The following is a 23,066-nucleotide window of genomic DNA, read 5'->3' as shown; positions in this document are numbered from 1 at the left end:
TCAAATCCAGCCTCAGCTATGTGAACTAGGACAAGTCAATTAACCTATTTGCCTCAGTTTCTTCAACTGTAAAATGGAGCTAATTACAGGCCCTACCTCTGGGGGTTGTTGTGAGGATCCAATGAAGTGGGAAAAACAGATGTACTGCCCTCCCCTGCCCTCCCCAGCCCTCTTGTGTTTCCAGAACCCTGACTTGGGGCAGGATGCATACATTTAGGCCAAGCCTTAGGATGAGAGACCACTAGATGGCTTCCAGAGGTGCAGGTCACCAATGCTGCCTCCCTGCCAGCCCTGGAAAAGTACAGAAAGTGAAAATTCCCTCACAGCTTACTGGGCAAATGCCTGACCTGTGTCGGGGAAAGTCCCAGCCTAACCGGGGGCATCTTGGGAACAGCTGAGCTAGAGAGGGCTAATAATGGAGTTTAAAAAGCATGCATCGAAGAATTTGGTGTTGGAGATTGCCTCTACCTCCCAACTGCCAGAACCTGACCTTGGCAGCTGTAATCCATAGAATGGGATTCACAGGAATGTGTGAGAGATATGGAAAATCCCATGTCCTCAGCGCTATCCAGAAGCCTTTAAGATACTTCAGAATGGGTTTCACCTGTAGAGGATGGGGGTGGGGTGGGGAACACAGACTGCCTGGAGATAAGAAAAGCAGGGGAGTCATGATGTTTCTGTGGTGGTGGAGCACTAGAATTAAGTCAGAAGATCTAGATTCAAATTCTGAGCTGGCTGCTTAGGGTCACATGAGCCTGAGTAAGCTTTTCACCAGTCAGGGCCTCTGGTTCATGAAATTTAGAGCTGGAAGGGACCATAGAGAACATCTAGCCTAGGGGTTCTTTACATTTTTTTTTTGCACCAGTAATTTCTCAGGTCTCATCCAGCTCAGACATTGTGATTACTTTTTCAATATTCCACTAAGTATGAGATCTGTAATCTCGTCAATGTGAACATTCCCTCTACTTGCTGTTCAGTTGTTTTTCAGTTGTGTCGAATTCTTTGTGACCCAATTTAAGGCTTTCTTGGCAAAGAGTGGTTTGCCAAACTCTTTTTACAGATGAGGAAATTGAGGCAAACAGGGTTAAGTGACTTGCCCAGGGTCACACAGCTAGTTAAGTGTCTGAGACCAGATTTGAACTCAGGAAGACTCTAGGCATGACTTTCTATCCACTGCACCCCCTAGCTGTCCATTCACTCATCTGGTCTAGCACAAAACCCATCCATAATTCTTCATCCTCTGTGATCTTTGCCTATGTTCTCCCATAAACATCACATGGAGTATCTACCCAGAGTAATGGAGGCCTTCATAAAAAAAAAACCAAAAATATCATGGGTACCAGTGAAACAATCATCTGTCCACCTGTTGTCCCTTACTCTTGCTAGGTGGCCATCCCAATGACCTTTCCAATCATTCATTTCCTTGACAATAGTATTTCTAGCTCTTCTTGAACGTAAATCATCATTGAAATGTGCTAAAACCTATTTAGGCTATTCGGGTAACCCACAAATGTGATGTGGTGTTACAACATCTGTCCAAGATTATGAAGAGAGTATTTATACTAAATAACATTGCAAAAAATAAACTTCATTTTAACGGACAGGAAATAATTAGTTACTGGAGTGGGAATCATATCGGCTATCTGGGCATTGTTAGGTCATCAGTTAAGGAAACATGGTACAGCAGAAAGAGCTTTGGCTTTAGAGTCATAGGACCTGGGTTCAAATCTTGCCTATGATATTATTACCAATAATAGTTACATAATCATAGCTACACTCATGTAGCATCTATTGTGTGCCAGGCATTGTGCTAAGCATTCTACAAATATAATCTCATTTGATTCTCATAATAACCCTATGAGATAGGTGCCATTATTATCCCCATTTAGAGTTGAAGAAACTGAGGCAAACAAGGTAATTGACTCACCCAAGGTCACACAGCTAGTAAGTGCCTGAGGCTGGATTTGAGCTCAGGACTTCCTGACTCTAAACCCAGTGCTCTATCCACTGTGCCTTCTAGCTGTGAGACCTTAGGCAAGTCACTTAACCTCCTGGGCTTCAGCTTCCTCATCTGTAAAATGAGGGGGCTGAAATACATGGCACCTAAGATTCCTTCTGGCTTTATATCTCTATGATTACATTAAAAATCAGTGAATATGTAAAAATCAGCATGAAATCAGGATAAAGGGTGGTGATGAGAAAATGAATACAACTCCAGAAGTTTCAACCTGATCTATTCAAAGTAGCCATCAATACCAAGAGAACAAAATGAAAAAATACAAATATATTGACCTTGATTATTACCATTTCCAGCAAAAGATTGATCAGGATAAAGCAATCACTATAACAAGGAGACAAAAAGAGTCTGGAAACTTGATGTTTCCCGCTCCACCCCAAGCAAAGGGAGCCATGGCAACCAAAGCCAACACCAATTTAGAATACAAATTCATTTGTAAAAACCTACAGAGAATGATAGTGGAAGATTACAAGAATGGTTGCCTTGTAAAATATTAAAAAAAAACACCAGGGGTGAAATGAGCTCATAGAAACTTTGACATGAGACCTAAATAAGCCACATCCTTCTAAGAGCATTCACAGATGAAGCTGGCAGAGGGTCAACAAACAGGCAGAAGATAGACCAGATTTGTCCATGTTTCTATGAGGATCTATTTTTGGGCACTCACAGGACTGTAACTAGCAATTTTGGCACCCAGGCCAAACTTCACAAAATTCTCTTTTCCTATGCAAGCCACATGAAATATACCTTTAAGAAGATAAATGTATTATTTATTTATTTTTAAACATTCACTTGAAAATCTTTTGAGTTCTGAGGAAATATGCCTTTTAATTCACTTTTCAAGGCAAATTAAGTTGTAAATAATGAGGCCCTGGGATACTGTGAGGCTATTGCTAGGGAGGCCTCTGCCAGTGTTAGGGAGGTAGGATCAGGGTGGTGCTAAATTGCAGGAGGAGGGGAGAAGGAGGAGATCCATGGGGCAGCTTCTTGTGTTGCTGAATTTTTACTCAATTGGCTGAATTATTCTTGCTAACCAGATGCTAAGCTCCATTGTTTCTATGTTGTTGTAGAAGTATAAGCGCCATCAGTGTCCCATTCTCTAAATGGGACAAAACCCCAGTAGCCCTAACTTAGATATCATGGACCATCAATGATGTTGGATACTGTAGTTATGACATACAGTAATAACAACTCAAACTTCTAGACTATTCTATGTTTTGCAAAGGATATAACCTGTTGTGAGATAGAGCAAATATTATTTATTCTAATTTACAAATGCAGAAACTGAGCTCAGTGAGAAATGATATACCTAAGGACACACCACTAAGTGATAGAGTTAAACCTTAAGTCCAGATCTCCTGAATTCAAGTCCAGTGTTCTTTCCAGCACTTTAGGCAAGGATGTGCTTGCTTAACGTTTAACAACTGACTTTCCAAGGTGGGGCAAGCACACATGATACACTTTTAAGTTTAATTTACATTAATGTTTTCTCCATGACTTTCTTAAAACAGTCAACAAAAAGATAAACCAAGTCCTAATTTGTAGTGTTTACCAATTTCTTTCCCTCAATATATTTTTATTTGTTTCATTAAATATTTTTCAACTACATGTAAACACATTCTGACATTATTTAAAAAAATTTTTTGAGTTCCAAATTCTCTTCCTCTCTCCTCTCTTAAGAATGCAAGTAATTTGATATAGGTTATGCATGTGTAGTTATGCAAAACGTATTTCCATATTAGCCATGTTGCAAAAGAAAACACAAAAACCCCAGGCAAAATAAAGTTGAAAAAAAGGTTGTTTCAATCTGCATTCAGACTTCATCAGTTCTTTTTCTGGAGGCAAATAGCATTTTTCATCATAAGTCCTTTGGAAATGTCTTGGATCATTGTATTGACCACAATAGCTAAGTTATTCGCAGGTGATCAACAATATTGCTTTTACTATGTATAATGTTCTGATTCTGCTCATTTCAATTTGCATCAGTTCATTCTTATAGCACAATATTTATTAAATCACAATTGTATGCCACAACTTGGTCAGCCATCCCCCAATTGATGGGCATCCCCTTGATTTTCAATTCTTTGCCACTACAAAGGACTGCTATATATATTTTTGTATTTGCCAATTTCTGAAGTGTAAATACTCAACAAAAATTTTGTAACTAGCTCTCTTGAGCTGATTTGAGCTGGCTCTAGCACACCCCTGACTTTGAGTGAACAAAACGGCCTCAGAAAGGACCCCACCAGCTCGAGAGTTCTGTGAACCTGTGACCCAGATCTAGGACTGATCATTTCCTCCTTCCTCTCCAGGTGGTTTATTTCACAGCCACATTCCCCTATCTGATGCTAATCATCTTGCTCATTCGAGGGGTCACCCTTCCTGGGGCCTATGAAGGGATCATGTATTACCTGAAACCAGACTTGCATCGCCTCAAGGACCCCCAGGTGAGTATCATGCCAAAGACAGCGTCCTTAGGATCCTTCACTATATCTTTCATTTGCCTCAGAGCTTGGGGCAGAAATTCTAACATCCTTTATAATCTCAATTAGTCTAAGCAGCTGGAGCATTTCGATGACCAGGAGAGTGAGAAGCATCAATCAACGTACAGCCTGAAATTGCAATAAGAGGAATTTAGGCTTGAAATTATCATAAGAGAAATTTAGGCAACACTAATGAAAGAAGTGGAGACATAAGGGAGACATGATCATTGCTTTCATATATTTGAATGGTGGTCACACACTGGAAGACGGAATTAGAATTGTTCTGCTCGGTCCTAAAGGGCAGAGCTAGAAATGATGAATAGGGGAGCAGGTTTCAGTGTAACTAAAGAAAAACTTCCTAACAATGAAAGTGTTTTAAAACAAAATAGACTGCCCTAGGAATTGGTGAGTTACCCATCATGAGGGCAGCGAGGTGGCATGGTGCATTGAGTGCTGAACTTGAAGTCAAGAGGAGTTGAATTCAAATCCAGCCTCAGATGCTGTATGATCCTGGGCAAGTCACTTTGTCTCAGTCTGCCTCAGTTTCTTCAATTGTAAAATGGGGATAATAGCAGCACCTACCTTTCAAGGTTGTTGTGAGGATTAAATGAGATTAATATTTGTAAAGAGTTGGCACAGCGCATGGAATATAGGAGGTGCTTTGTAAATGCTTATTGCCATCCTCTTCCCTATCTCTTTGGGCCTTCAGGCACTGGCTATATCCCAGCTCTGGTAGGAGGTGGACTAGATGACCTCTGGAGCCCCTTCCAATACTAAGATTGTGATTCTAAATTTCTGTGAAATGCTAGAATGAAGCTATTGCATCTCCTTCTCTGAAGACCTTTAAGAGAAAAATCACAGGACCTTCCCTTGTTTGCACTGTCCTGTCCTGGGAGTCCTGACATGCAAGGGAATGGATGAAATGACCTCAGAAGAGCCTAGCTAGCCCCATGTTTCACTTTGATGGCTTTACCTCAGTGAACCCTTGTATTAGAGCAAGGGTCCTTAACCAGTTGATCAGGATTTATAAGCGAATCTCGAAACATTACCTGGCATTATCTCCAAACTGACTGCTGCAGATATGTCTTCCTCTCTACCACAATCTGCTTTCTGTAGTAAGTAAGGCTGAGATTCACAAATTGGGGAAGAGAAGGAAGCACATTCTGCATGGTAGCCCCTCCCCTGCTTCAAGATCCAATGATTCCTTCTCTTGGACTTGGTATCTCAGGGCTAGAAGGGGCCTTGGAGAGCTTTTGGTATATTAGGGATGGAAATATGGATGCTTAGTTAAGTAAAGTTGTTTGCTCATCTTGCAGCAAGTTAATGACAAAGTTGGGATTTGAACCCAGATCATCTGACTAGAAGTCTGGTGTTCTTTCTACCATATCATGCACTGCCATCTACCTTCCTTCCCTCCACCACCTCACGTTTCTAAAGGTCTCAGAGCTTCAAGAAAGGAAAATGTCTCTTCACCAAAAGAATCAGCAACACCTCCACTAAAGGAACATCTGAGTTAATAGGTTGTGAGGTGGGTGGGGAATGTGCTCACCATCCGTCTTTCTATCTTAGCTCTATATGCTGTGGAATGGTCCTGTTTTTGTTTGGTTTAAACCATAAAAACCAAGGTTATTTGGCCAAAAGAGTAAAAATCATTGGCTCTATTTACAGGCTTGTCTATAATTATATTTCTGTCTGGGAACTGCTAAACATATACAACCTTGGTGGAGAATGAGAAGAAATGCCCATTGAAAGCTGGCATCTGTTTGAGTATAATATAGTGTATTCTGTTCAGCTTGGCCTGGATAACTAGCTTCAGTTTTAGGATTGATAGAGTAGACAAGAGCCTCCTTAGATATACTTAGTATATTTAAGATGGCTTCATCTCTAAAGCAATTTTGAATTGAGAGGCAGTGGTGTAGTGGAAAGGACACTGAATCTTGAAGTCAGAAGACACAAATTTGAGTATGGTCTCTCTTTTTACTGTCTGCGTGACCTCAGGGAAAGAACTTCTCTGTAAAATAAAAGCCTATCTTTCTAGGATGATTACACATATACTCTAATTAAATTGGTTTCCTTGCTGTTGTCTGTCCAAGACAGTCCATTTCCCATCTTTGTGTGCCTGGAATGCTCTCTCTCTTCATTCCCATCTCTTGGAATCTGTAGCTCCCTTCAAAATTCATCATTTCCTTCAAGAAGTCTTATTCCCCCGGTTGTTAATGCTCCTCCCCATCACTATGTGTTTAAAATATATATATATATATATATATATATATATATATATAATATATATATATATATGTGTGTGTGTGTGTGTGTGTGTGTGTGTGTGTGTGTGTGTGTGTGTGTATAAGTACACACACACATATCCTGTACTTATCTGTGAGTATGTTGTATTCCTCAGTAGAATGTAAGCTTGTTGAGGACAGCCATTGTCTCATTTTTGAATTCGTATGCCCAATATATACCATAATGCTTAATAAACACTCATTAATTGATTGAAGAGGTTAAACTAGATGATTTGTAAGATCGCTTTGAGCTTTAATAGTATGATCTTGTGATTCTTTTGATATGCTGGGCACAGGGAAAGAGGGGTGTTAATTCTTGTTGATACTGGGCAGAATTGGCAGCCAGCAGACTCAAAAAGCATCCAGGAAAAGGTCTTAGCAGTAGCAACTAGTCTGGCTACTCCTGAAAAATCATTTTTCCTGCCAGTCATAGCATACAAGTTATAGGTTGCCAACCATTGTCCTAAGAAGTCATGGTCTCCCTCATTTTAAATTCTGGGAAAGGAAAACTGCTTCAAAGGTCATCCAGCATCTCAACAGTTGAGCTGGGACTGGAAACCAGAATCCTGATGCCTAATCAATGATGTCTTTGGTCTTTCCGCTCAATGTAGCTTTGGGCTCTTACCTCTCTCCTGACTGACCACATGCTTCTCGGATTGATTGCAGGTGTGGATGGATGCGGGCACTCAGATCTTCTTCTCTTTTGCCATCTGTCAGGGTTGCCTCACAGCCTTGGGCAGCTACAACAAATACAACAACAACTGTTACAAGTAGGAACCTGTTTTTACCCTTTGGCCTCCTTAGCTGCTCCTCCAAGTTCTGGGATCTTAAGATTAAACAAGAGGAAAATGACTCGAGCTGAAGTAGATGGTATTTTAGGTTAGAAGCAAGAAATAGTTGATTATGTGGACTATCGAATCTTGTTAGAGCTTCATTTGATGGAGTGAAAGAGGAAGAAGTGTCTATTCCTCTGTGGTGGAGGAGAGAAGTCAAAAGCTTCACTTGGGGACTTTTATGTCTAAGATGGATTCCAAGAATTGGCCTCCACATTCCATCCCAGTTTACAAAACCAAGGACATGGTAATAACTTTTTGCCATCTCTAGTGAAGTAGGAGTGACACATACACGCAGTATTAAGGTTTCCGGTGGTAGGGAAGCTAAAGTCAGCTTGACCAAGGCTTTTGATGTTTCCTACTCAAGCAGGAACTTATCTCAACCTCACCTTACTAGGATTTCACTTCTGTTCTCAGCTCTCAGGGATTAGTAGAGGCTGGGGGTCTTTGAGATGATCCCTTAAGGTCCCATTCTGCCAATGGAACCTATGACTCTAAGGGCCCATTTCATCAACAAATCATCTACCCAAGGAAAAGATGGAGGAGGTATAGATAGACAGTAGTTCACATGAAAAAAATCTTAGGATTTGGGTGGACCACAGTTCAACAAGAATCAGCAATATGACTTAGCAGACAGAAAGTCAATGAGATCTTAGACTGCATTAAGACAGGTATAATGAATGAATTGGTAGTTCCTCTTTAATTTGTCTTGGTCAGATCGTTTGTGTGTAGCATTGTGTTCTATTTTGAATGTCACATTTTAGAAAGGTCATTGGCAACTATTGTGGGTTCCAAGGATAACAACCAGTGTAGTGAATGGACTCTAGATCATATCATACGTATAACTTGGAATGTTTAGCCTGGAGAAAAATTAGGGGGGACGTGATAGAGCAGACATGAGAGGTATCATAAAGTAATAGAAAGAATACTGGAGTCAAGAGAGACTGCTTCCTATCTCCTCATCTCTGTTTCTCTTTTTTTCCTGCCTTTCCTTTCTTCTCCCTTTCTATTTTTCTTCCCTTCATCTCTTTCTCTCCTTATTTCTCTCTTCCTCTGCTCCATCTCATTTTTGTGGTCTTCTCTTCCCAGGGACTGTCTCGCTCTCTGCTTTCTGAATAGTGCGACCAGCTTTGCGGCTGGCTTTGTTGTCTTCTCCATCTTGGGCTTCATGGCTCAGGAGCAGGGGATGCCCATTTCTGAGGTGGCAGAATCAGGTATGTGCTGCCATGTTTTAGGAGACCAAGGTGGGGGTGAATGAGAAAAACAGACCCTATATCATTTCCCCATACCACTTACCCAGAGCCCCAGGCATGGCAAAAACTGCACAGGGGGTTCCTATAGCCCACATCTTGCTTGTGAGGGACTTGGGCCATGAAGCTGTGATGATGAGCTAATTCCTCATCTCTTGGTTCTGCCCCAGTCTCCAGTCATGGCATCCACTTCACAGTTGGAGAAAGGGATCTCTGGGTGGAGGGTAAAAATGAGAATCTCCTTACTCCTGCTCACTGGATGGTGTGGGATGTTTCACAGGTCCTGGCCTGGCCTTCATTGCATTCCCTAAGGCAGTAACCATGATGCCCTTATCTCAGCTCTGGTCCTGCCTCTTCTTCATTATGCTGATATTCCTGGGACTGGATAGCCAGGTAAGGGTATCAGAGACATATACCTCCTTCTTCCTCCCCCTACTTCTCGGCTCTTTCCTTTTACAGATGTAATGTGACAAACTCCCACCATCTTGGACCTTTACCCTCCATTGTGGTGCCTGCTTCCTCAACTGCTCTACATGCTAGGCCTTGCCGTTTAGATAGGTTTTGGAACTGGAATGATCTTAAAAGCCAGTTAGTCCAACTTCTGCGTTTTACAACTAAGTCCAAGGGAGGCAAAGAGACTTAAATTCACACAAATAATAATTAGCAGAATTAAGATTCAAACCTAGGTCCTCTGATTAAAGTCTAGGGTTCTCTCCCACACATATGTGTGTGATTATCTTTCTGTCTCCCGGACCCTTGGCATCAGATGTGCCTGCTGACTGAACTCTCTCTAGATTTGTATTAAGCCTAGTTCCCTTCTCCCTCTGGGTAAGTAGCATGCTTTCTCTGCTCTCCTTCTGAGCCCCTTTTGATTCCTACTTCTCCCCATGGGCTCTCCCATCCTGTCCCCTTAATTTGGATTGGGCAAAAGTAGTATTGGCCTAAGGAAAGAATCAAGAAGGAAGGGTAAGTAGCTGTTGAGGTGTGTACCCCTCTGTAAACCATGTCGGGAAGAAGGTACCACCTCCCACCAAAGGATCCCAACTGTCTGGGAGAAGACTGACCTCTAAAGGATAAGAATCAGGCTTTTCTCAAGCTCTCTGGTTCATTATACCCTCACCTCTGAGCCACAGGGAAAATTTCTTAAAGCTTATCTGGGGATTACCAAAAAGGATAGTCAGGGTCCCTTATAGAAAGATAATCAGTGCACAAGGTAGATAGGGTATAAGACTGCTATTTATTTCTTTCACCACAAAAGAAATGCTTGAAACACAAAAAGATCACAATAAATACTTAAAACATAATAGAATAACTCATCACTCCCCTAGGAGGTAAATACTTAAAATTTTAGAAATACAGAGTACTTTGTGGGATTGCTGATAGGCATTTCACCTTCATCGCAGCTTCATACTGTCCTAGAAATTCATTCAAGGTTCATATCTTCTGGCAAGCCAGGCGATAGTTTGGGCTCATCTTCTTGATAGTTGTCATTTCCTCCTCTGAGAAGTTGTTTCAACGGTTACCTCCTGCTGGGCAACCAGCACCTGAACACTTTCTAAACCCATGTGATTGCTGCCAAGGCAAGAAATAACCCTCTCAATATCACCCTTTGGTCACATTTGCTCAGGGAAAGACACAGACCAGGAGAGGCAAACAGGGACTTGAGGTCCAATCTAAAGCTTATCTAGGCCAGCACATGCTCTCACCGCCATGTGTGAACCACCGCCATCCCTTCCAGGGGAGCAACATCCCCTCCTCTCCAACATCAATGGAAGTCTGAGATGAATGAAGCTCAGGGAAGCCCCCTCATTCTTGACACACAGGAAGAAAGAGAGGATGGCAGAAGTTGCCTCTCTACAAATTCCCCTGAATGAGCAGCCCTTCTTGTTCAGTGGTCAATCATCTTTGATGCAAACCATCAATGGCATCTTGCTGCTACCATGGGAACCAAGGGACCGATAAGGTGACTGTTTCATCATCACAAATACAAATCCTTCAGCACTGAGCTTGAGCACATGTCTGTCTGGAAGTGACCTGGGATCCAGCAGATCAGAGGAGCTCCCTATTGCCCCCCTTGCATCACTCTATCACTGCCCCCAGTTCTTGCCTAGCCTGGCCTGTATATCTCCTATTCCTTCCTTCCTTCCTTCCTTCCTTCCTTCCTTCCTTCCTTCCTTCCTTCCTTCCTTCCTTCCTTCCTTCCTTCCTTCTCTTTCTTCCTTCCTTCCTTCTCTTTCTTCCTTCCTTCCTTCCTTCTCTTCCTTCCTTCCTTCCTTCCTTCCTTCCTTCCTTTCTTTCTTTCTTTCTATCAAGGACTTGAAAATAGGTTTTTCAAAAGGACTTCACTTATCTTAAAGGGAAAGAAGGAAAAATGAAACAAAAAGAAATTTCAAGTTGCAGAGCCTAGCAATCATATCCTAAAATGCCCCTGATCTAGTTGAACAGGTTGGCACCAACTTCCTTGTGGGCTCTCTAGCCCAACCTCCTTTCTGACTGGTTCTCATGATGCTCTTCTCTTCCAACCACTTCCCATTTTCTTCTTGTCCTTTTTCTCCCTCTTACCCACTTTCGGGACCAGTGCCTCCAGCCATCTCAGTAGCCACTTTGAATGGCTCCACCTGCAGTAAGGCACAATCCTCTCTAGCCAGGATTAGGTTGGCATAGATCTCAAAATCTGCAGTCATGCTTACTTCCATATTTTAAGGATTTGTGATTTGATTTCCATGCCTGTGTGCCTTCCTCTTTCCTGACACAGGTAGCAAGCTACTCACAGTTCAGGAGACAGGTTCATGATTTACTATGACCAAAAAACCAAACAACAAAAAACCCAAGAAAACACATACAGGCAAAGCTTTTGGTGCTGAGCCTTTCTGACCTGAGCCAGCTTGGCCCTGAGATGAGAGATGCTGTCATACCTGAAGCCTTTCCAGCTTGTGAGAACCTGCCAGGGCAGGACTGTGGCAGGCGTGGCCTCTTTGGTGGTAGAGCCTTTGAGAGCTCAGGGTCCTCTCTGTGTCATGATGAGACCACAGAGAAAGATGTTCATCTCACTTGCATGCTTTTCTCTCCAATAATACTTGAATGGTCACTTTCTCATAATTTGCTTTTCTCCTGAGTTCTGTTTCCTTGGCTGCTCAGCACCTCCGCACTTTGCCCCATTTCCTCCCATATCTCAGGATGCATGTGGCAGAGGGAAAGAGGAAGCAGCGGTAGGGGGCCTTCCCTGGGGAAGAAGGACAGGGGAGAGGAGGAATAGCCTGCCCTCACCTTCCCCTCTCCCCTCCCAACCTCCTCCCCCTCCCCCACCCACAGTTTGTCTGCGTGGAGTGCCTGGTGACAGCCTCCATGGACATGTTCCCCAGGCAGCTACGGAAGCCAGGGAGGCGAGAACTCCTCATCCTCTTTGTTGCTGTCGTATGCTACTTGATTGGACTACTTCTCGTCACTGAGGTAAGAGCATGTTGGACCCTGCCCATCTGTAGTCTTGACCATGACCCAGATGGGGTAGGACCCTATACAGTAGCACCTTTTGCCCATAGATTAACTCAGCCCCACAGCAGGGCCTGGAAGTGGGGTGAGGGTGGATCTCCAGGGGCTCACCCCAACTTGGTATGAAGAACCTCACAAGAGGCAGGCAGGCCATCCCCTGCCCAAAGTTGCCTGGACATTTTCCATTCCTAAAGACCCACTTTGCTATCAGTGACCCCTGTTTGGTTTTCCTATCCCGGTCTCCAGACATTCTCCCTCCAACAACAGCTCAGCTTTGCTATTTCTTCCATAGGGTGGGATGTACATATTCCAGCTGTTTGACTATTATGCTTCCAGTGGCATGTGCCTGCTCTTCCTTTCATTTTTCGAGGTGATCTGCATTAGCTGGGTGTATGGTAAGCACAGGGGATGCAGGGAGGGGGAAGAAGATGGGGCAGGGAAGGGGGATGAAAGGAAGACTATTTGAGGCCCAGACTAGAGCAGGGCCTCGATGAATTGGAATCCAGCCCCTCTGGTCCCAAGGATTATCATCTGTCAATTAGTAGCTGTTATGATGATGTTTCTTACATTTCAAAAGCTTCATGATTTCATTGACGTTGGTACCCCCTCTACTAAAACAACTTCTCCTCTCCTTGGTAGAAAGTCTTCAGGAACTTCTATGAGGAAAAAAGAAAGTCACCGTCTGGTGGTCTGGTGGTTAAGTCTCTGTTGATGGGCCTCTTTGAATCTAGCCAGGCTGGTCCTTGAATGTCTGGTGTGCCATCTTTTGCTGTGTCTGTACCAGCCTTGGGAAAACCTGCCAGATGTTTTTTTTCTGCCAGCACAGGGTTTGAGAACCCAAAGTTACAATGAAGCATGAAAGTTGGATAGTTGTGAAGTGTTGAGATAATACTGCTCTCTTCTACACAGAGATAATGCTAAAGTCATTGTCTGATGCTTTACCAGTAGACTTGGAAGGAACCTTGGAGATTATCTTAGCTATCCTCCCCCAGTATAGGACTGTCCCTTACAATAGTGGTGTCAAACTCAAATAGAAATGGGGGAGGCACAGTAAAGTACAATAGGACCCCTGCAGGTAGCATATTGACTTACCAATCACATGTTAACATTATCTATGTTAGTATATTCTGTGCTAGAACATTCTGTCTGTCTTATTTTAGTTTCATGTATTTATCCTAGTTTCTTATTACATTTTATTGTTTTCTTAAAAAGGAAGACTAATTAGATGTTTGATAAGAATGAAGGAAAATGAATTTCACTGTATGAAATTGTCTCTATGTGATTTTGATGAACTATACATAAAGTATGGGGTGAGGCAGCTAGGTGGCACAGTGGATAGAGTGCCAGACCTGGATTCAGGAACACTCACCTTCCTTAGTTCAAACCTGGCTTTCTTAGCTCTGTGATCCTGGGCAAGTCACTTAATCCTTTTTGCCTCAGTTTCTCATCTATAAAATGAGTTGGAGAAGGAAATGGCAAATCACTCCAGTATCTTTGCCAAGAAAACACCAAATGAGGCCATGAAGAGTTGGATACAACTAAAAAATGACTGAACAACAAGGTTTAGGGACCAAAGAATTTAATTAAGAAAACTGAATTAATATTACACAGTAATACCTAGGAATGGTGAAAGGACCTTAATATGTGTCTAGGTATTGAATCTTAATAACTCACAATTTTTATAGCACTTTAAAAAATGCTTATTTCCTTCCCCTTCCTGTTGAAATGTAAGCTGCATATGGGCAAGACCTATTGCTTTTGTCTTTGACTCTACAGCATATTAGTAGCTTAATAAATTCTCTATTTATTGATTGACATGGATGGTATGACTGAAACTGTTAGACTATTCTGTGATGGAATTAATCAGTTTAAATGGGAAAATTCACTGACCAAGTTTAGTTGGCTGTATTGCCACTAAATAAAAATCAATAATAAAATAGAAATTAGTTTCCTCTAAATTTCTAGTGCATGGCAAAATATGCCCGTGTTTCCTCTACTTCCCTACTGTGATTTTCAAGACTGAAGGATCATTTTCTTGGAAACTGTTCATCCTTCCTGCCACTCCCCACCCCCCGCCCCACTCCCCACTTCAGCATTCAATGATTCATAGTGAAATAAATGCGCAATAGCAGTTTCCTTGTTACATATTCCCCCTTTTGAACCTAACCCTTCAGAGACTATTATAAAGTACATGGAGTTGTGCATATGGAAGTATATAAATATTGTATATTAAATACAGAGTATTGATACTTTATTTTTTTTCCTTTTGTAAACTCTAGATTCATGATATTGTCTAAAGTAGTCTAATTAGACCATGAACTGAAACACTTCATATTTTTTAACTGCTTATTTTTAAAAACAGCCTTAAGGTACTTTAAATTCTTATTTTATTGCTATACATTTAACAGAGAATAGTTTGGTTTTTTTTTAGAATTTAATTCAAAGCTTGCTTTGAATTCATTTTAAACTTCTCTGAACTACATTCGTCTGGTTTTTTTTTCCATGAGAGCTTCTTGAGGGCCATTATAGGTAGAGTAAATACTGTGACTATTTCATCCTGTCTAATGTTAAAAAATAGAAAATGTTTATTATGCTATAGCACCAACCCCTATAACATACCTACTTTTGTTTGTCCTGTTTAGCAGGAGAAAATAAAATGTGGTTAGCATGAAAAAATGCTTTTATTTATTTTGATCACTATTCCCCAATTACATTTGAATCTGGTTCAGGCCAGTTCAAGCACACTCTAGGTGTCCATTCGACACCTTTGCCCTACATCGTTTCTCAGAAGTGGTCGTAAAGCCTCTCCTTGGACATATCCATGAGAGTCCACAGTATCTAGGCAGATAGCATATCATGTTATTATCATCCACGATCATTAGTGATATGAACGGCAGCTAACATTTTTATAGCATGTTAAAGTTTGCAAAGCTCCTTATATGAACTATTTCATTTATGTCTAATGACAACTTGGCTAGGTAAGGACTATAGATATTATTATCCCCATTTCACAGATGAAGAAACAGATTCAGAGAGGTTAACTTGCTCAGGACCACGTAGTTAGTTCCTAATGCCAAGCAGAGTGCCTGGAATATAGTAAACATTTTTTAAAATGTTTGTTAAATTGAATTGAGAGGTGAGATTTGAACCTGTATCTTAGCTCCAAGTCTAGTACTCTTCTGCTATGTTCTAATGTTTAATTGAACCTACACTTGACTCCCACGCCATTGTAATGATGATATGAGATTCAACTGAGAATACAAAAATCCCAAGCATTTTTTAGGAATTTCCAAATGCCTTCAAAGCAACTAGCATCTTGTTTTTTTGATTAGACAAGCAAGGAGTTCTACCTACCAAGGAGTGGTAACTGACACAAGACACTGTAGTCACTCAATTTTCTGCTACTCTATAGCAGAACTGAGGATAGACTTCCCATTCTTCTGATTGTCAGTCTATGACAAACCCGGAGCTTTCTAAAAAATAATAGTGAAGTTTATAAACGGCTTTAAAGTTTACAAAGCACTTTTAAGCATGACTATGGTAGGTTAAAGGACTTTCCTATGGTTTCATAGATAGCGTCAGAGGTAAAATTTGAACTTGCATCTTTCCTGACTCCAGAGCTATATACTACACTGATTCACTCTCACTTTGATAGACTTCCACATCCTTTCCAAGTCTTTGGCTCTCAATGATAATTTTGAGAAGACTCTCTTCTTTCTCCTGCTCCTGTCTCCCATCTCCAAATGGGGAGGAACACTTACTCACCATGACAGTTCTTTTCTAGCATATGGTAACATCATTCTCTTATTCCCATTCTCTCTCTCTACTACCTCTATTTCCCTCATTCCAGGAGCCAACCGTTTCTATGACAATATTGAAGACATGATTGGCTACCGGCCATGGCCACTGGTGAAGATCTGCTGGCTATTCATAACTCCTGGACTTTGCCTGGTATGTTATCCTCCAATCCAGCCACTTTTCTCCCAAATGAGAACTCTTAGGGAAATAGGCAAAAGGAAATCTAAGTCATATATTTTATTTTCTTTGTCTAGTACAGTATATAAGCACCTTGGTTTTGTCTTTGTATCATTTGTACCAGACTAGTGCTGTGCATATGGTAGGCACTTAATTCATGTTTATTGAATTTCATTCCTGCTTCTCTTCAGTAGTTGTTCTAATAGTCCTGTATATCTTTTCAGTTTCTTTTCTTAGAGATGTTCTGGCCCAGTCTTATCACCCTTACTATCACCTGCCTACTCATCGAAGTAGCTAATTGTGTATATTTCTTCTTTTATTTTTGTCTAATGCTTCTGTCTTCATCTCTGCTCCTATCTTTCCCCATCATTCTTAAGGTCCTTTTCTCCCTTATTTTTTGGTATTCTTTGTGGCAGGGAAAATTTGGTATTCTGTGTTTCTTGACTTCAAATCTGTCAGAGATTCTCTCTTTCTCTTTTTCTCTTTATATACATACATATAACCATATCCACAATATATTACGTATAATATATTGCAATATAATATACATTATATATAATATAATATATTATATATTATAATATATTACAATGATGGATATGTTTATATATGCATAATACATGTAAATATTACCTGCACATATTAGCATATGTACACATGTATAACATAAGTAAACATTATATATAGTTATAAACTTTACTGCTTACAGGGAGTATCCATTGATAGTTTCCTTTGTTTATTGAAACTCTTCTTGTCCAGATAAAGTCTTCATATATTTTACAGTATTCAGAAATAAAATCAATATTTTACAGAGATAAGCCTATGACAGAAAGTTCAGTTTAGAATTTCTGAATCATCAGACAGAACAATAGCCAGGTTGGGAGGTCCATCCTTGGAGATGATCTCTCTCAGGAAAACCAAGGTCTTGCCCAGAGTATAACCAAAATAAAGAAAACTTCCTTTGGTTAATGAAAGGAACATTCCCTCTGTCTTATCTTAGTTTCATGTACTTTCTAGTTTCTTCCGAAACTTGATTTTTTTTTAAAAAGGAAGACAAATTAGATATTTGATCAGAATGGAGGAAAAAGAATTTCAGTGTGTGAAATTGTCTCAATGGGATTTAGGTTAAGTACACGTAAGGTTTGGGGACCAAAGACTTCAACTAATTACACTAAATTAATATTCTACAAGTGATATTTAGGAACGGGATAGGAGAGGGCCTTAGTTTGCTTCTATGCATTCAATCTTAATAACTCACATTTTTTATAGCACTTCAAGATTTGTGAAGCAAAGTCCTCACAAAACCCTTGTAAAACATAGATTAAATAAATAAAATGCCCATTTTTAAGATAAGGAAGGTGAGTTTCAGAGAGATGGTGACCTGCCAAAGTCCACATAACTAGTAAGTATTGGAGCTGATATGTTCCTGACTCCTGGTATAGCATTCTTTCCACTACGTCTCACCATTTCCCCCTCCCTCATATCTCCTCCATTCCCTATTTTCTATCATTGATGTAAGTAAAGGACTTCCTGACCCCTCTCCCCTCCCCCAAAGGAAATTTACTCCTTCCAATCCCTGTTGGACTTGCCATCTGTTTCCAGTTATGTCCAGAGGAGCCCTCCATCTAGGTCACCTTTGGAGATGGGAACACTAACATCCTTGATGCTAGAATATGATTAGGTGCAAACCTACGTGAAAGCAGCAGGATAGACTAAATGACTTCATAAATAGTGTTTAAAGATTCAACAATTTTGAATTTATTTAATTTTTACATTTTGAAGAGAACTCCAGGCTCATTCCTACCCTCAGGCTCTATCCCTCAATATTTCTAAGGTTCTTTGTATTTTAATCTTTGCCATATCTTGGTGGCACAGAAAATTAGAGGATGGGCAGGGGTGGGGCTAAGAATAACAGAAAATCTCTCAAGACTTGCCAAAATGGATGACAACTATTCACTTTTAGTGATTCATGTGGGCAAAAATGGTATTACTAGAAGGAACAAAAATGTATTGCCACTGATTATAAAGTCTTGAGCAAGAAACTGAAGACCATAGGTGCACAGATTGTGTTTTCTTCACTGTTGCCCATTGAAGCCAAGGAATGCAGGAAGAAAGAAAAATTAACTTGGGAAGAGAACAGCTGACCAAGAAGATGGTATCTGAGAGTACAACTTGGATCCCACCTTACAAGGTTGACAGATTTCTGGACAAAGATGGAGTATACCTAACACTGGCTATTGAGAATGTATTTGCCAGATGTCTTGCTCAAAAAAAGGTTGGGAAAATGAGAAGACTGCCTATGTATATCCCTAGAGTTAGCTATTAGAGAGAATAGGTACAAATAAAAAATAATAGCAGTTGAGAGAACCAGAAATTCACAGGGGACAAAAAATCAAGAAAAGAACCAATAGTAAAACCCTATATTTTCAAATGCCTATATACAAATGCCTTATTTTTAGGCAACAAGCAAGAACAATTAGATATCCTAACACAAGGTGACAAATTTGGCCTCGTAGGTATCACCTCGTCTTTAGTGGGATAAAATTCATGACTGGTCCTTGGCTTTTGATAGGCATGTCTTATTCAAAATAACTACAATAAATTAAAAGATGGGAAAAGGGGTGTAGAAGCGGCTAGCTTTATACAGAGGATGGAAGAAATGTCAGGTAAAACAATGAATGTGAGTGTGGCATGGTCCAGTTGTTTCAGGAAAGCTAAAACTGAGAATGAGTTGAAGGAAGAGAAGAACAAGAAGTATTTTAGGCTATGTGAGGGAAGGGCAAGGATCAAAGATGGGTTAGACCTTTGCTGGGGATGAATGGGGCAATGATAACTAAAAACCAAGAAAAAAGCAGAACTGCTCAATTCTTACTTTGTTTTTGCTTTCTCTGCAAAGGAGAATGACCTTTGCATGGAAATAACAGATCAAAATGACTAACAGGAAAATGACACTCCAGACAAGTAAGGAGATAATAAGAGAGCACTTAGTAGTCCTTGATGAATTCAAGTCACCTAGACCAAATGAGCTACATGCCTAGGTCCTGAAAGAAAAGGCAGATGTTATGGACACATGTCTTAGTTTAGAAAGAGGGGGAGAGAGAGAGAGAGAGAGAGAGAGAGAGAGAGAGAGAGAGAGAGAGAGAGAGAGAGACAGAAAAAGAAAGGAAGAAAGAAACAAAGAAAAAGAGGGAGGGAGGAGAACAGAGTCCACAAATTATAGGCTGTTGAGCTTGATTTTGGTTCCTGGAAAAGCTCTGGAAAGGATCATTAAAGAATTATCATTTGGCCTACATCTAGAAAAGGAAGTGATGGTTACAAAGAACCAGTATGTCTTCATCATGGTCATGCCAGACTGACTTATTTCCCTTTTTGACAGAATTACTAAACTAGCAGATGAAGGAATTCTGTGGATATAATTTACCTAGATTTTACCAGAAGTTTAAAAATTTTTTTTTATTTGAAGATAATTGACACAAAAAAGAATGTTTCCAGCTACAAGTTAGAACAGAAAAAGAGGATTTTATGTGAAAATGTGAATTACATATAGTTTGTTTTAAATATACATACTGATATATGTACATATATGTATATTTATATATAATATACACATTATACTTGTATATATATATATGTATATATATATATATATGTATATTTCAGTGTGTTACTTTGAAAGTCGTCCTGCTTGTCTGTGTTTCCCTTTGGACTTCCTTTTAGGGTTTTTTCCACATTTTAAAAAATACTTTATTTTTTGGTAACTTTTTCTAGTTTTCTTCTCTCTCCCAAATCTTCTCACCAAACAAAGAAATAAGACACAATACATGTAATCAATAAGTGTATTAAAGCAAAACCAATTCACACATTTCCATGTCCCCAGATATATGTCTCATTCTGCACCTTAAGTCCATTAGTCTTCTATTAGGAGGGAGGTAATGTGCTTCATGACTGGTCCTCTGGAGTTGTGGTTGGTCATTTTAGCAAAATTTTTGTAAAGTATCTCCTACTCTTCTTATGGAGAAAATAGAGAGATCTAGATTAGAAGATAATACAACCAGATAGATTTAGGACTGGTTGGATGGGCAGTAGCTATTAATATCAGAGTAGTTATTAATGGTTCAGTGTCAACATGGCAGGTCTCTATAGGGGTAGCCCAGGGATCTGTGCTTGGTCCCATGCTATTAATATTTTTATCAATGACTTGGATAAAGATAAGTGTTCATTATATTTGCAGATGACACAAAGCTGAGAAAGACAGCTAACACACTAGATGACAGAGTCAGAATCCAAAAGGATCTCAACAGACTAGGTACTAGGCTGAATCTAATAAGACAAAATTCAGTGCTGATACATGTACAGATTTGCACTTGGGTACAAAAATATGGACTTTGCAAGTATAAGATGCGAGAGGCATGGAAACAGAGTAGTTATTCTGAAAAGAATATCCTAAGTTTTTTAGTGGGCTGCAAATTGGATATGTGATTTGGCTACTAAAAAGTCCAGTGTAATCTTGGGCTGCATGAAGAGCTTTCAGGAAAAGGGAAGTGATAATCCCATGGTAGTCTTTCTACATCAGACCACATCTGGAGTAGTGTGTTCAGTTCTGGACCACTCCAGAAGGACATTGATAAACTAGAGAATGCCCAGATAAGGGCAACCAAGGCTATGAATGGCTTGTTTATGACATATGAGGATTGGTTTTAAGAAATGAGCATATTTGACCTGGAGAAGAGAAAACTTAGGAGAGACATGATAGCTGACTTCAGATATTTGAGAAGCTAGCATGTGAAAAGATGAATGTTATAGTGGAATCCTTTTGTGTCTGGATTGATCTAGATGGCCACTCAAGTCCAATGCTCAAATGAATGTGAATGGTTCATCACAGGCCATCTTCCTACCCATCACTATCCCTTCTTCTTTTACCCAGGCCACATTTCTGTTCTCCCTGATCAAGTACACACCCCTCAAATATAATAATATCTATGTGTACCCACCCTGGGGATACTCAATTGGCTGGATACTGGCACTCTCTTCCGTGGTCTGTGTCCCACTCTTCTTCGTTGTAGCCTTCCTGAAGATCCAAGGCTCTTTCAAGAAGGTAAGAGGATAGGAGAAAGAGGTAGGAGATGGGAAAGGTGGTAGAAAAGGACACAGAGAGGTCTTATGCAGGCAACAAAATCTGGGACCTGAGAGTTCATGTAGAGATCATGCTAAAAGGATTGATCATCTGGGTTGCTATCATGTTGTAAAATTAAGGAGCATATTCTGGCATTTTCTATGTCATGAGTGGGGTTCTATTAGAATTCATTTCATATGTAGGGGAGAGAGTCCCTTCGGAGGCACTGTGTTATCAAAGTTTTTGTGTACCTGTGGGCACATATGCAAAAGAGACCCATTGGAATACACCACGTGGTAAGGGTGAAGAAAGATCTCATTGGAATGTACCATAATGTGAATGAATGAGGTACCAGGTCATTTCCACTTAGCTCATGTTCAGGTATCAGGAATTGACTGATCTCCACTGATCTAGCAAGTTGTAGGAAGAGAAAGAGAGGTTACACTGATCCAATGGCTTTTACACCAGACTGGCTGATTTTAAGAGTGGTTCTCTCTCTACCCTCCTCCATCTTGTCTGTTCTGTCCACAGCGCTTTCGACAACTCATCTCCCCAGCTTTGGATCTGCCACAGCCCAAGCAGTGTTCTGATGGTGTTCATCGCTTGGGTTATTCACCTTCTCCAGCTAAAGAGGGACTGATGACTTTGGAGACAGAGACTTATCTGTAAACCATGGTGGGAGCCTGGAGAGAGTATTAGGCCAGAAACTTGAAATGAGACTCTCCACTCCCCTCTTATCAGCATTCCCTTATTCATCCCCTTGTCTGAATTCTGCCAAGCAAAAAATGTGAATGCAAATGGCTTCCCTTGTAGCAAGGGCCAAATTCCTATCCTCTCCTCAGGTGGTGCAGCTATATTCCTAACTGGTACTTGCCATGTTATGAAGAGATGTCTTACTGGAACATACTGAATTGTGAGGGAAAAGGAGTCATTTTGCAATTCAATATGTTTTGAAAATTAGAGGGAGATCCAAGAGAAGGTTATCTGGTTGAAGTATATCACACTATAAGGGAACTTTCAATTGCATTGGGAGGGGATCCTTGTTGGAATACATCTCTGGTGAGAGGATTATAAATGGATTACACCCTGTGGTAAGGGAATTTCAGGTGAAAAATACCATGTGCTGATTTGGGAGGTCCCCTTGAAACATGCAATCATGGGAATAGCACTAGAAAACGTGTCTATTGTGTTTCAGTACTTCTATTAAAATTGACTAATAGGCAATCATGTCTTCAACATTATTCTAGAAACAGTCTTACCCTAGACCAGGGGAAATAGGAAGGGGAGAAAGCAAATGGAATCTAGAGTAGGGTGGTTTAACCCTGAGGCTTAATGGAAACTCTTACCCCCAGGTTAAGGGAGCTAACTAAAAGGAAAGTTTTTGTCATGCTACTCTTGACTCCCAGGCCTGGATCTCCAGAAGTGACTGTTCCTCATTTGCGCTCCCATAGTCCCATGTTCTCATTCCATCAAAAACAGCAGCACCAGGAAGTGGGGCAGGGGAAGTATTGCCATAGAAGAAATCGGACACACAGTTTCCCCTCTGCCCCTGCTCTCCTTAGTCTCTCTTTCTTTACCCCTTGATCTGGACTCATACAAATTATTTTCTATTTCAAGAGAT

At 40.5% G+C, this 23,066-nt stretch overlaps 1 protein-coding gene across 4 annotated transcripts in view; it reads left to right on the top strand.

Moving 5' to 3' along the window:
• Positions 1-22,669, top strand: part of SLC6A12 (solute carrier family 6 member 12) — a 34,657-nt gene extending 11,988 nt beyond the window's left edge. For 3 of the 4 annotated variants that reach the window (XM_036758954.1, XM_036758951.1, XM_036758953.1), the window contains exons 7-15: positions 4,330-4,464; positions 7,452-7,555; positions 8,708-8,832; positions 9,149-9,261; positions 12,181-12,318; positions 12,650-12,752; positions 16,208-16,308; positions 21,257-21,427; positions 21,977-22,669. In XM_036758954.1, coding sequence (XP_036614849.1) covers positions 4,330-4,464; positions 7,452-7,555; positions 8,708-8,832; positions 9,149-9,261; positions 12,181-12,318; positions 12,650-12,752; positions 16,208-16,308; positions 21,257-21,427; positions 21,977-22,114 — 1,128 coding nt within the window. In that variant the 3' untranslated portion in view covers positions 22,115-22,669. Of the gene's footprint in view, positions 1-4,329; positions 4,465-7,451; positions 7,556-8,707; positions 8,833-9,148; positions 9,262-12,180; positions 12,319-12,649; positions 12,753-12,996; positions 13,811-16,207; positions 16,309-21,256; positions 21,428-21,976 lie in introns of those variants that run through there. The other variant, XM_036758955.1, reaches the window with a different exon arrangement.
• The last annotated feature ends 397 nt before the right edge of the window (positions 22,670-23,066 follow it).

Source organism: Trichosurus vulpecula, chromosome 5 (genome assembly GCF_011100635.1).
Source record: "Trichosurus vulpecula isolate mTriVul1 chromosome 5, mTriVul1.pri, whole genome shotgun sequence".
NCBI lineage: Eukaryota > Metazoa > Chordata > Mammalia > Diprotodontia > Phalangeridae > Trichosurus > Trichosurus vulpecula.
Note: the sequence above shows the minus strand (reverse complement) of the source record. Positions and strands in the feature narration are given on the sequence as shown.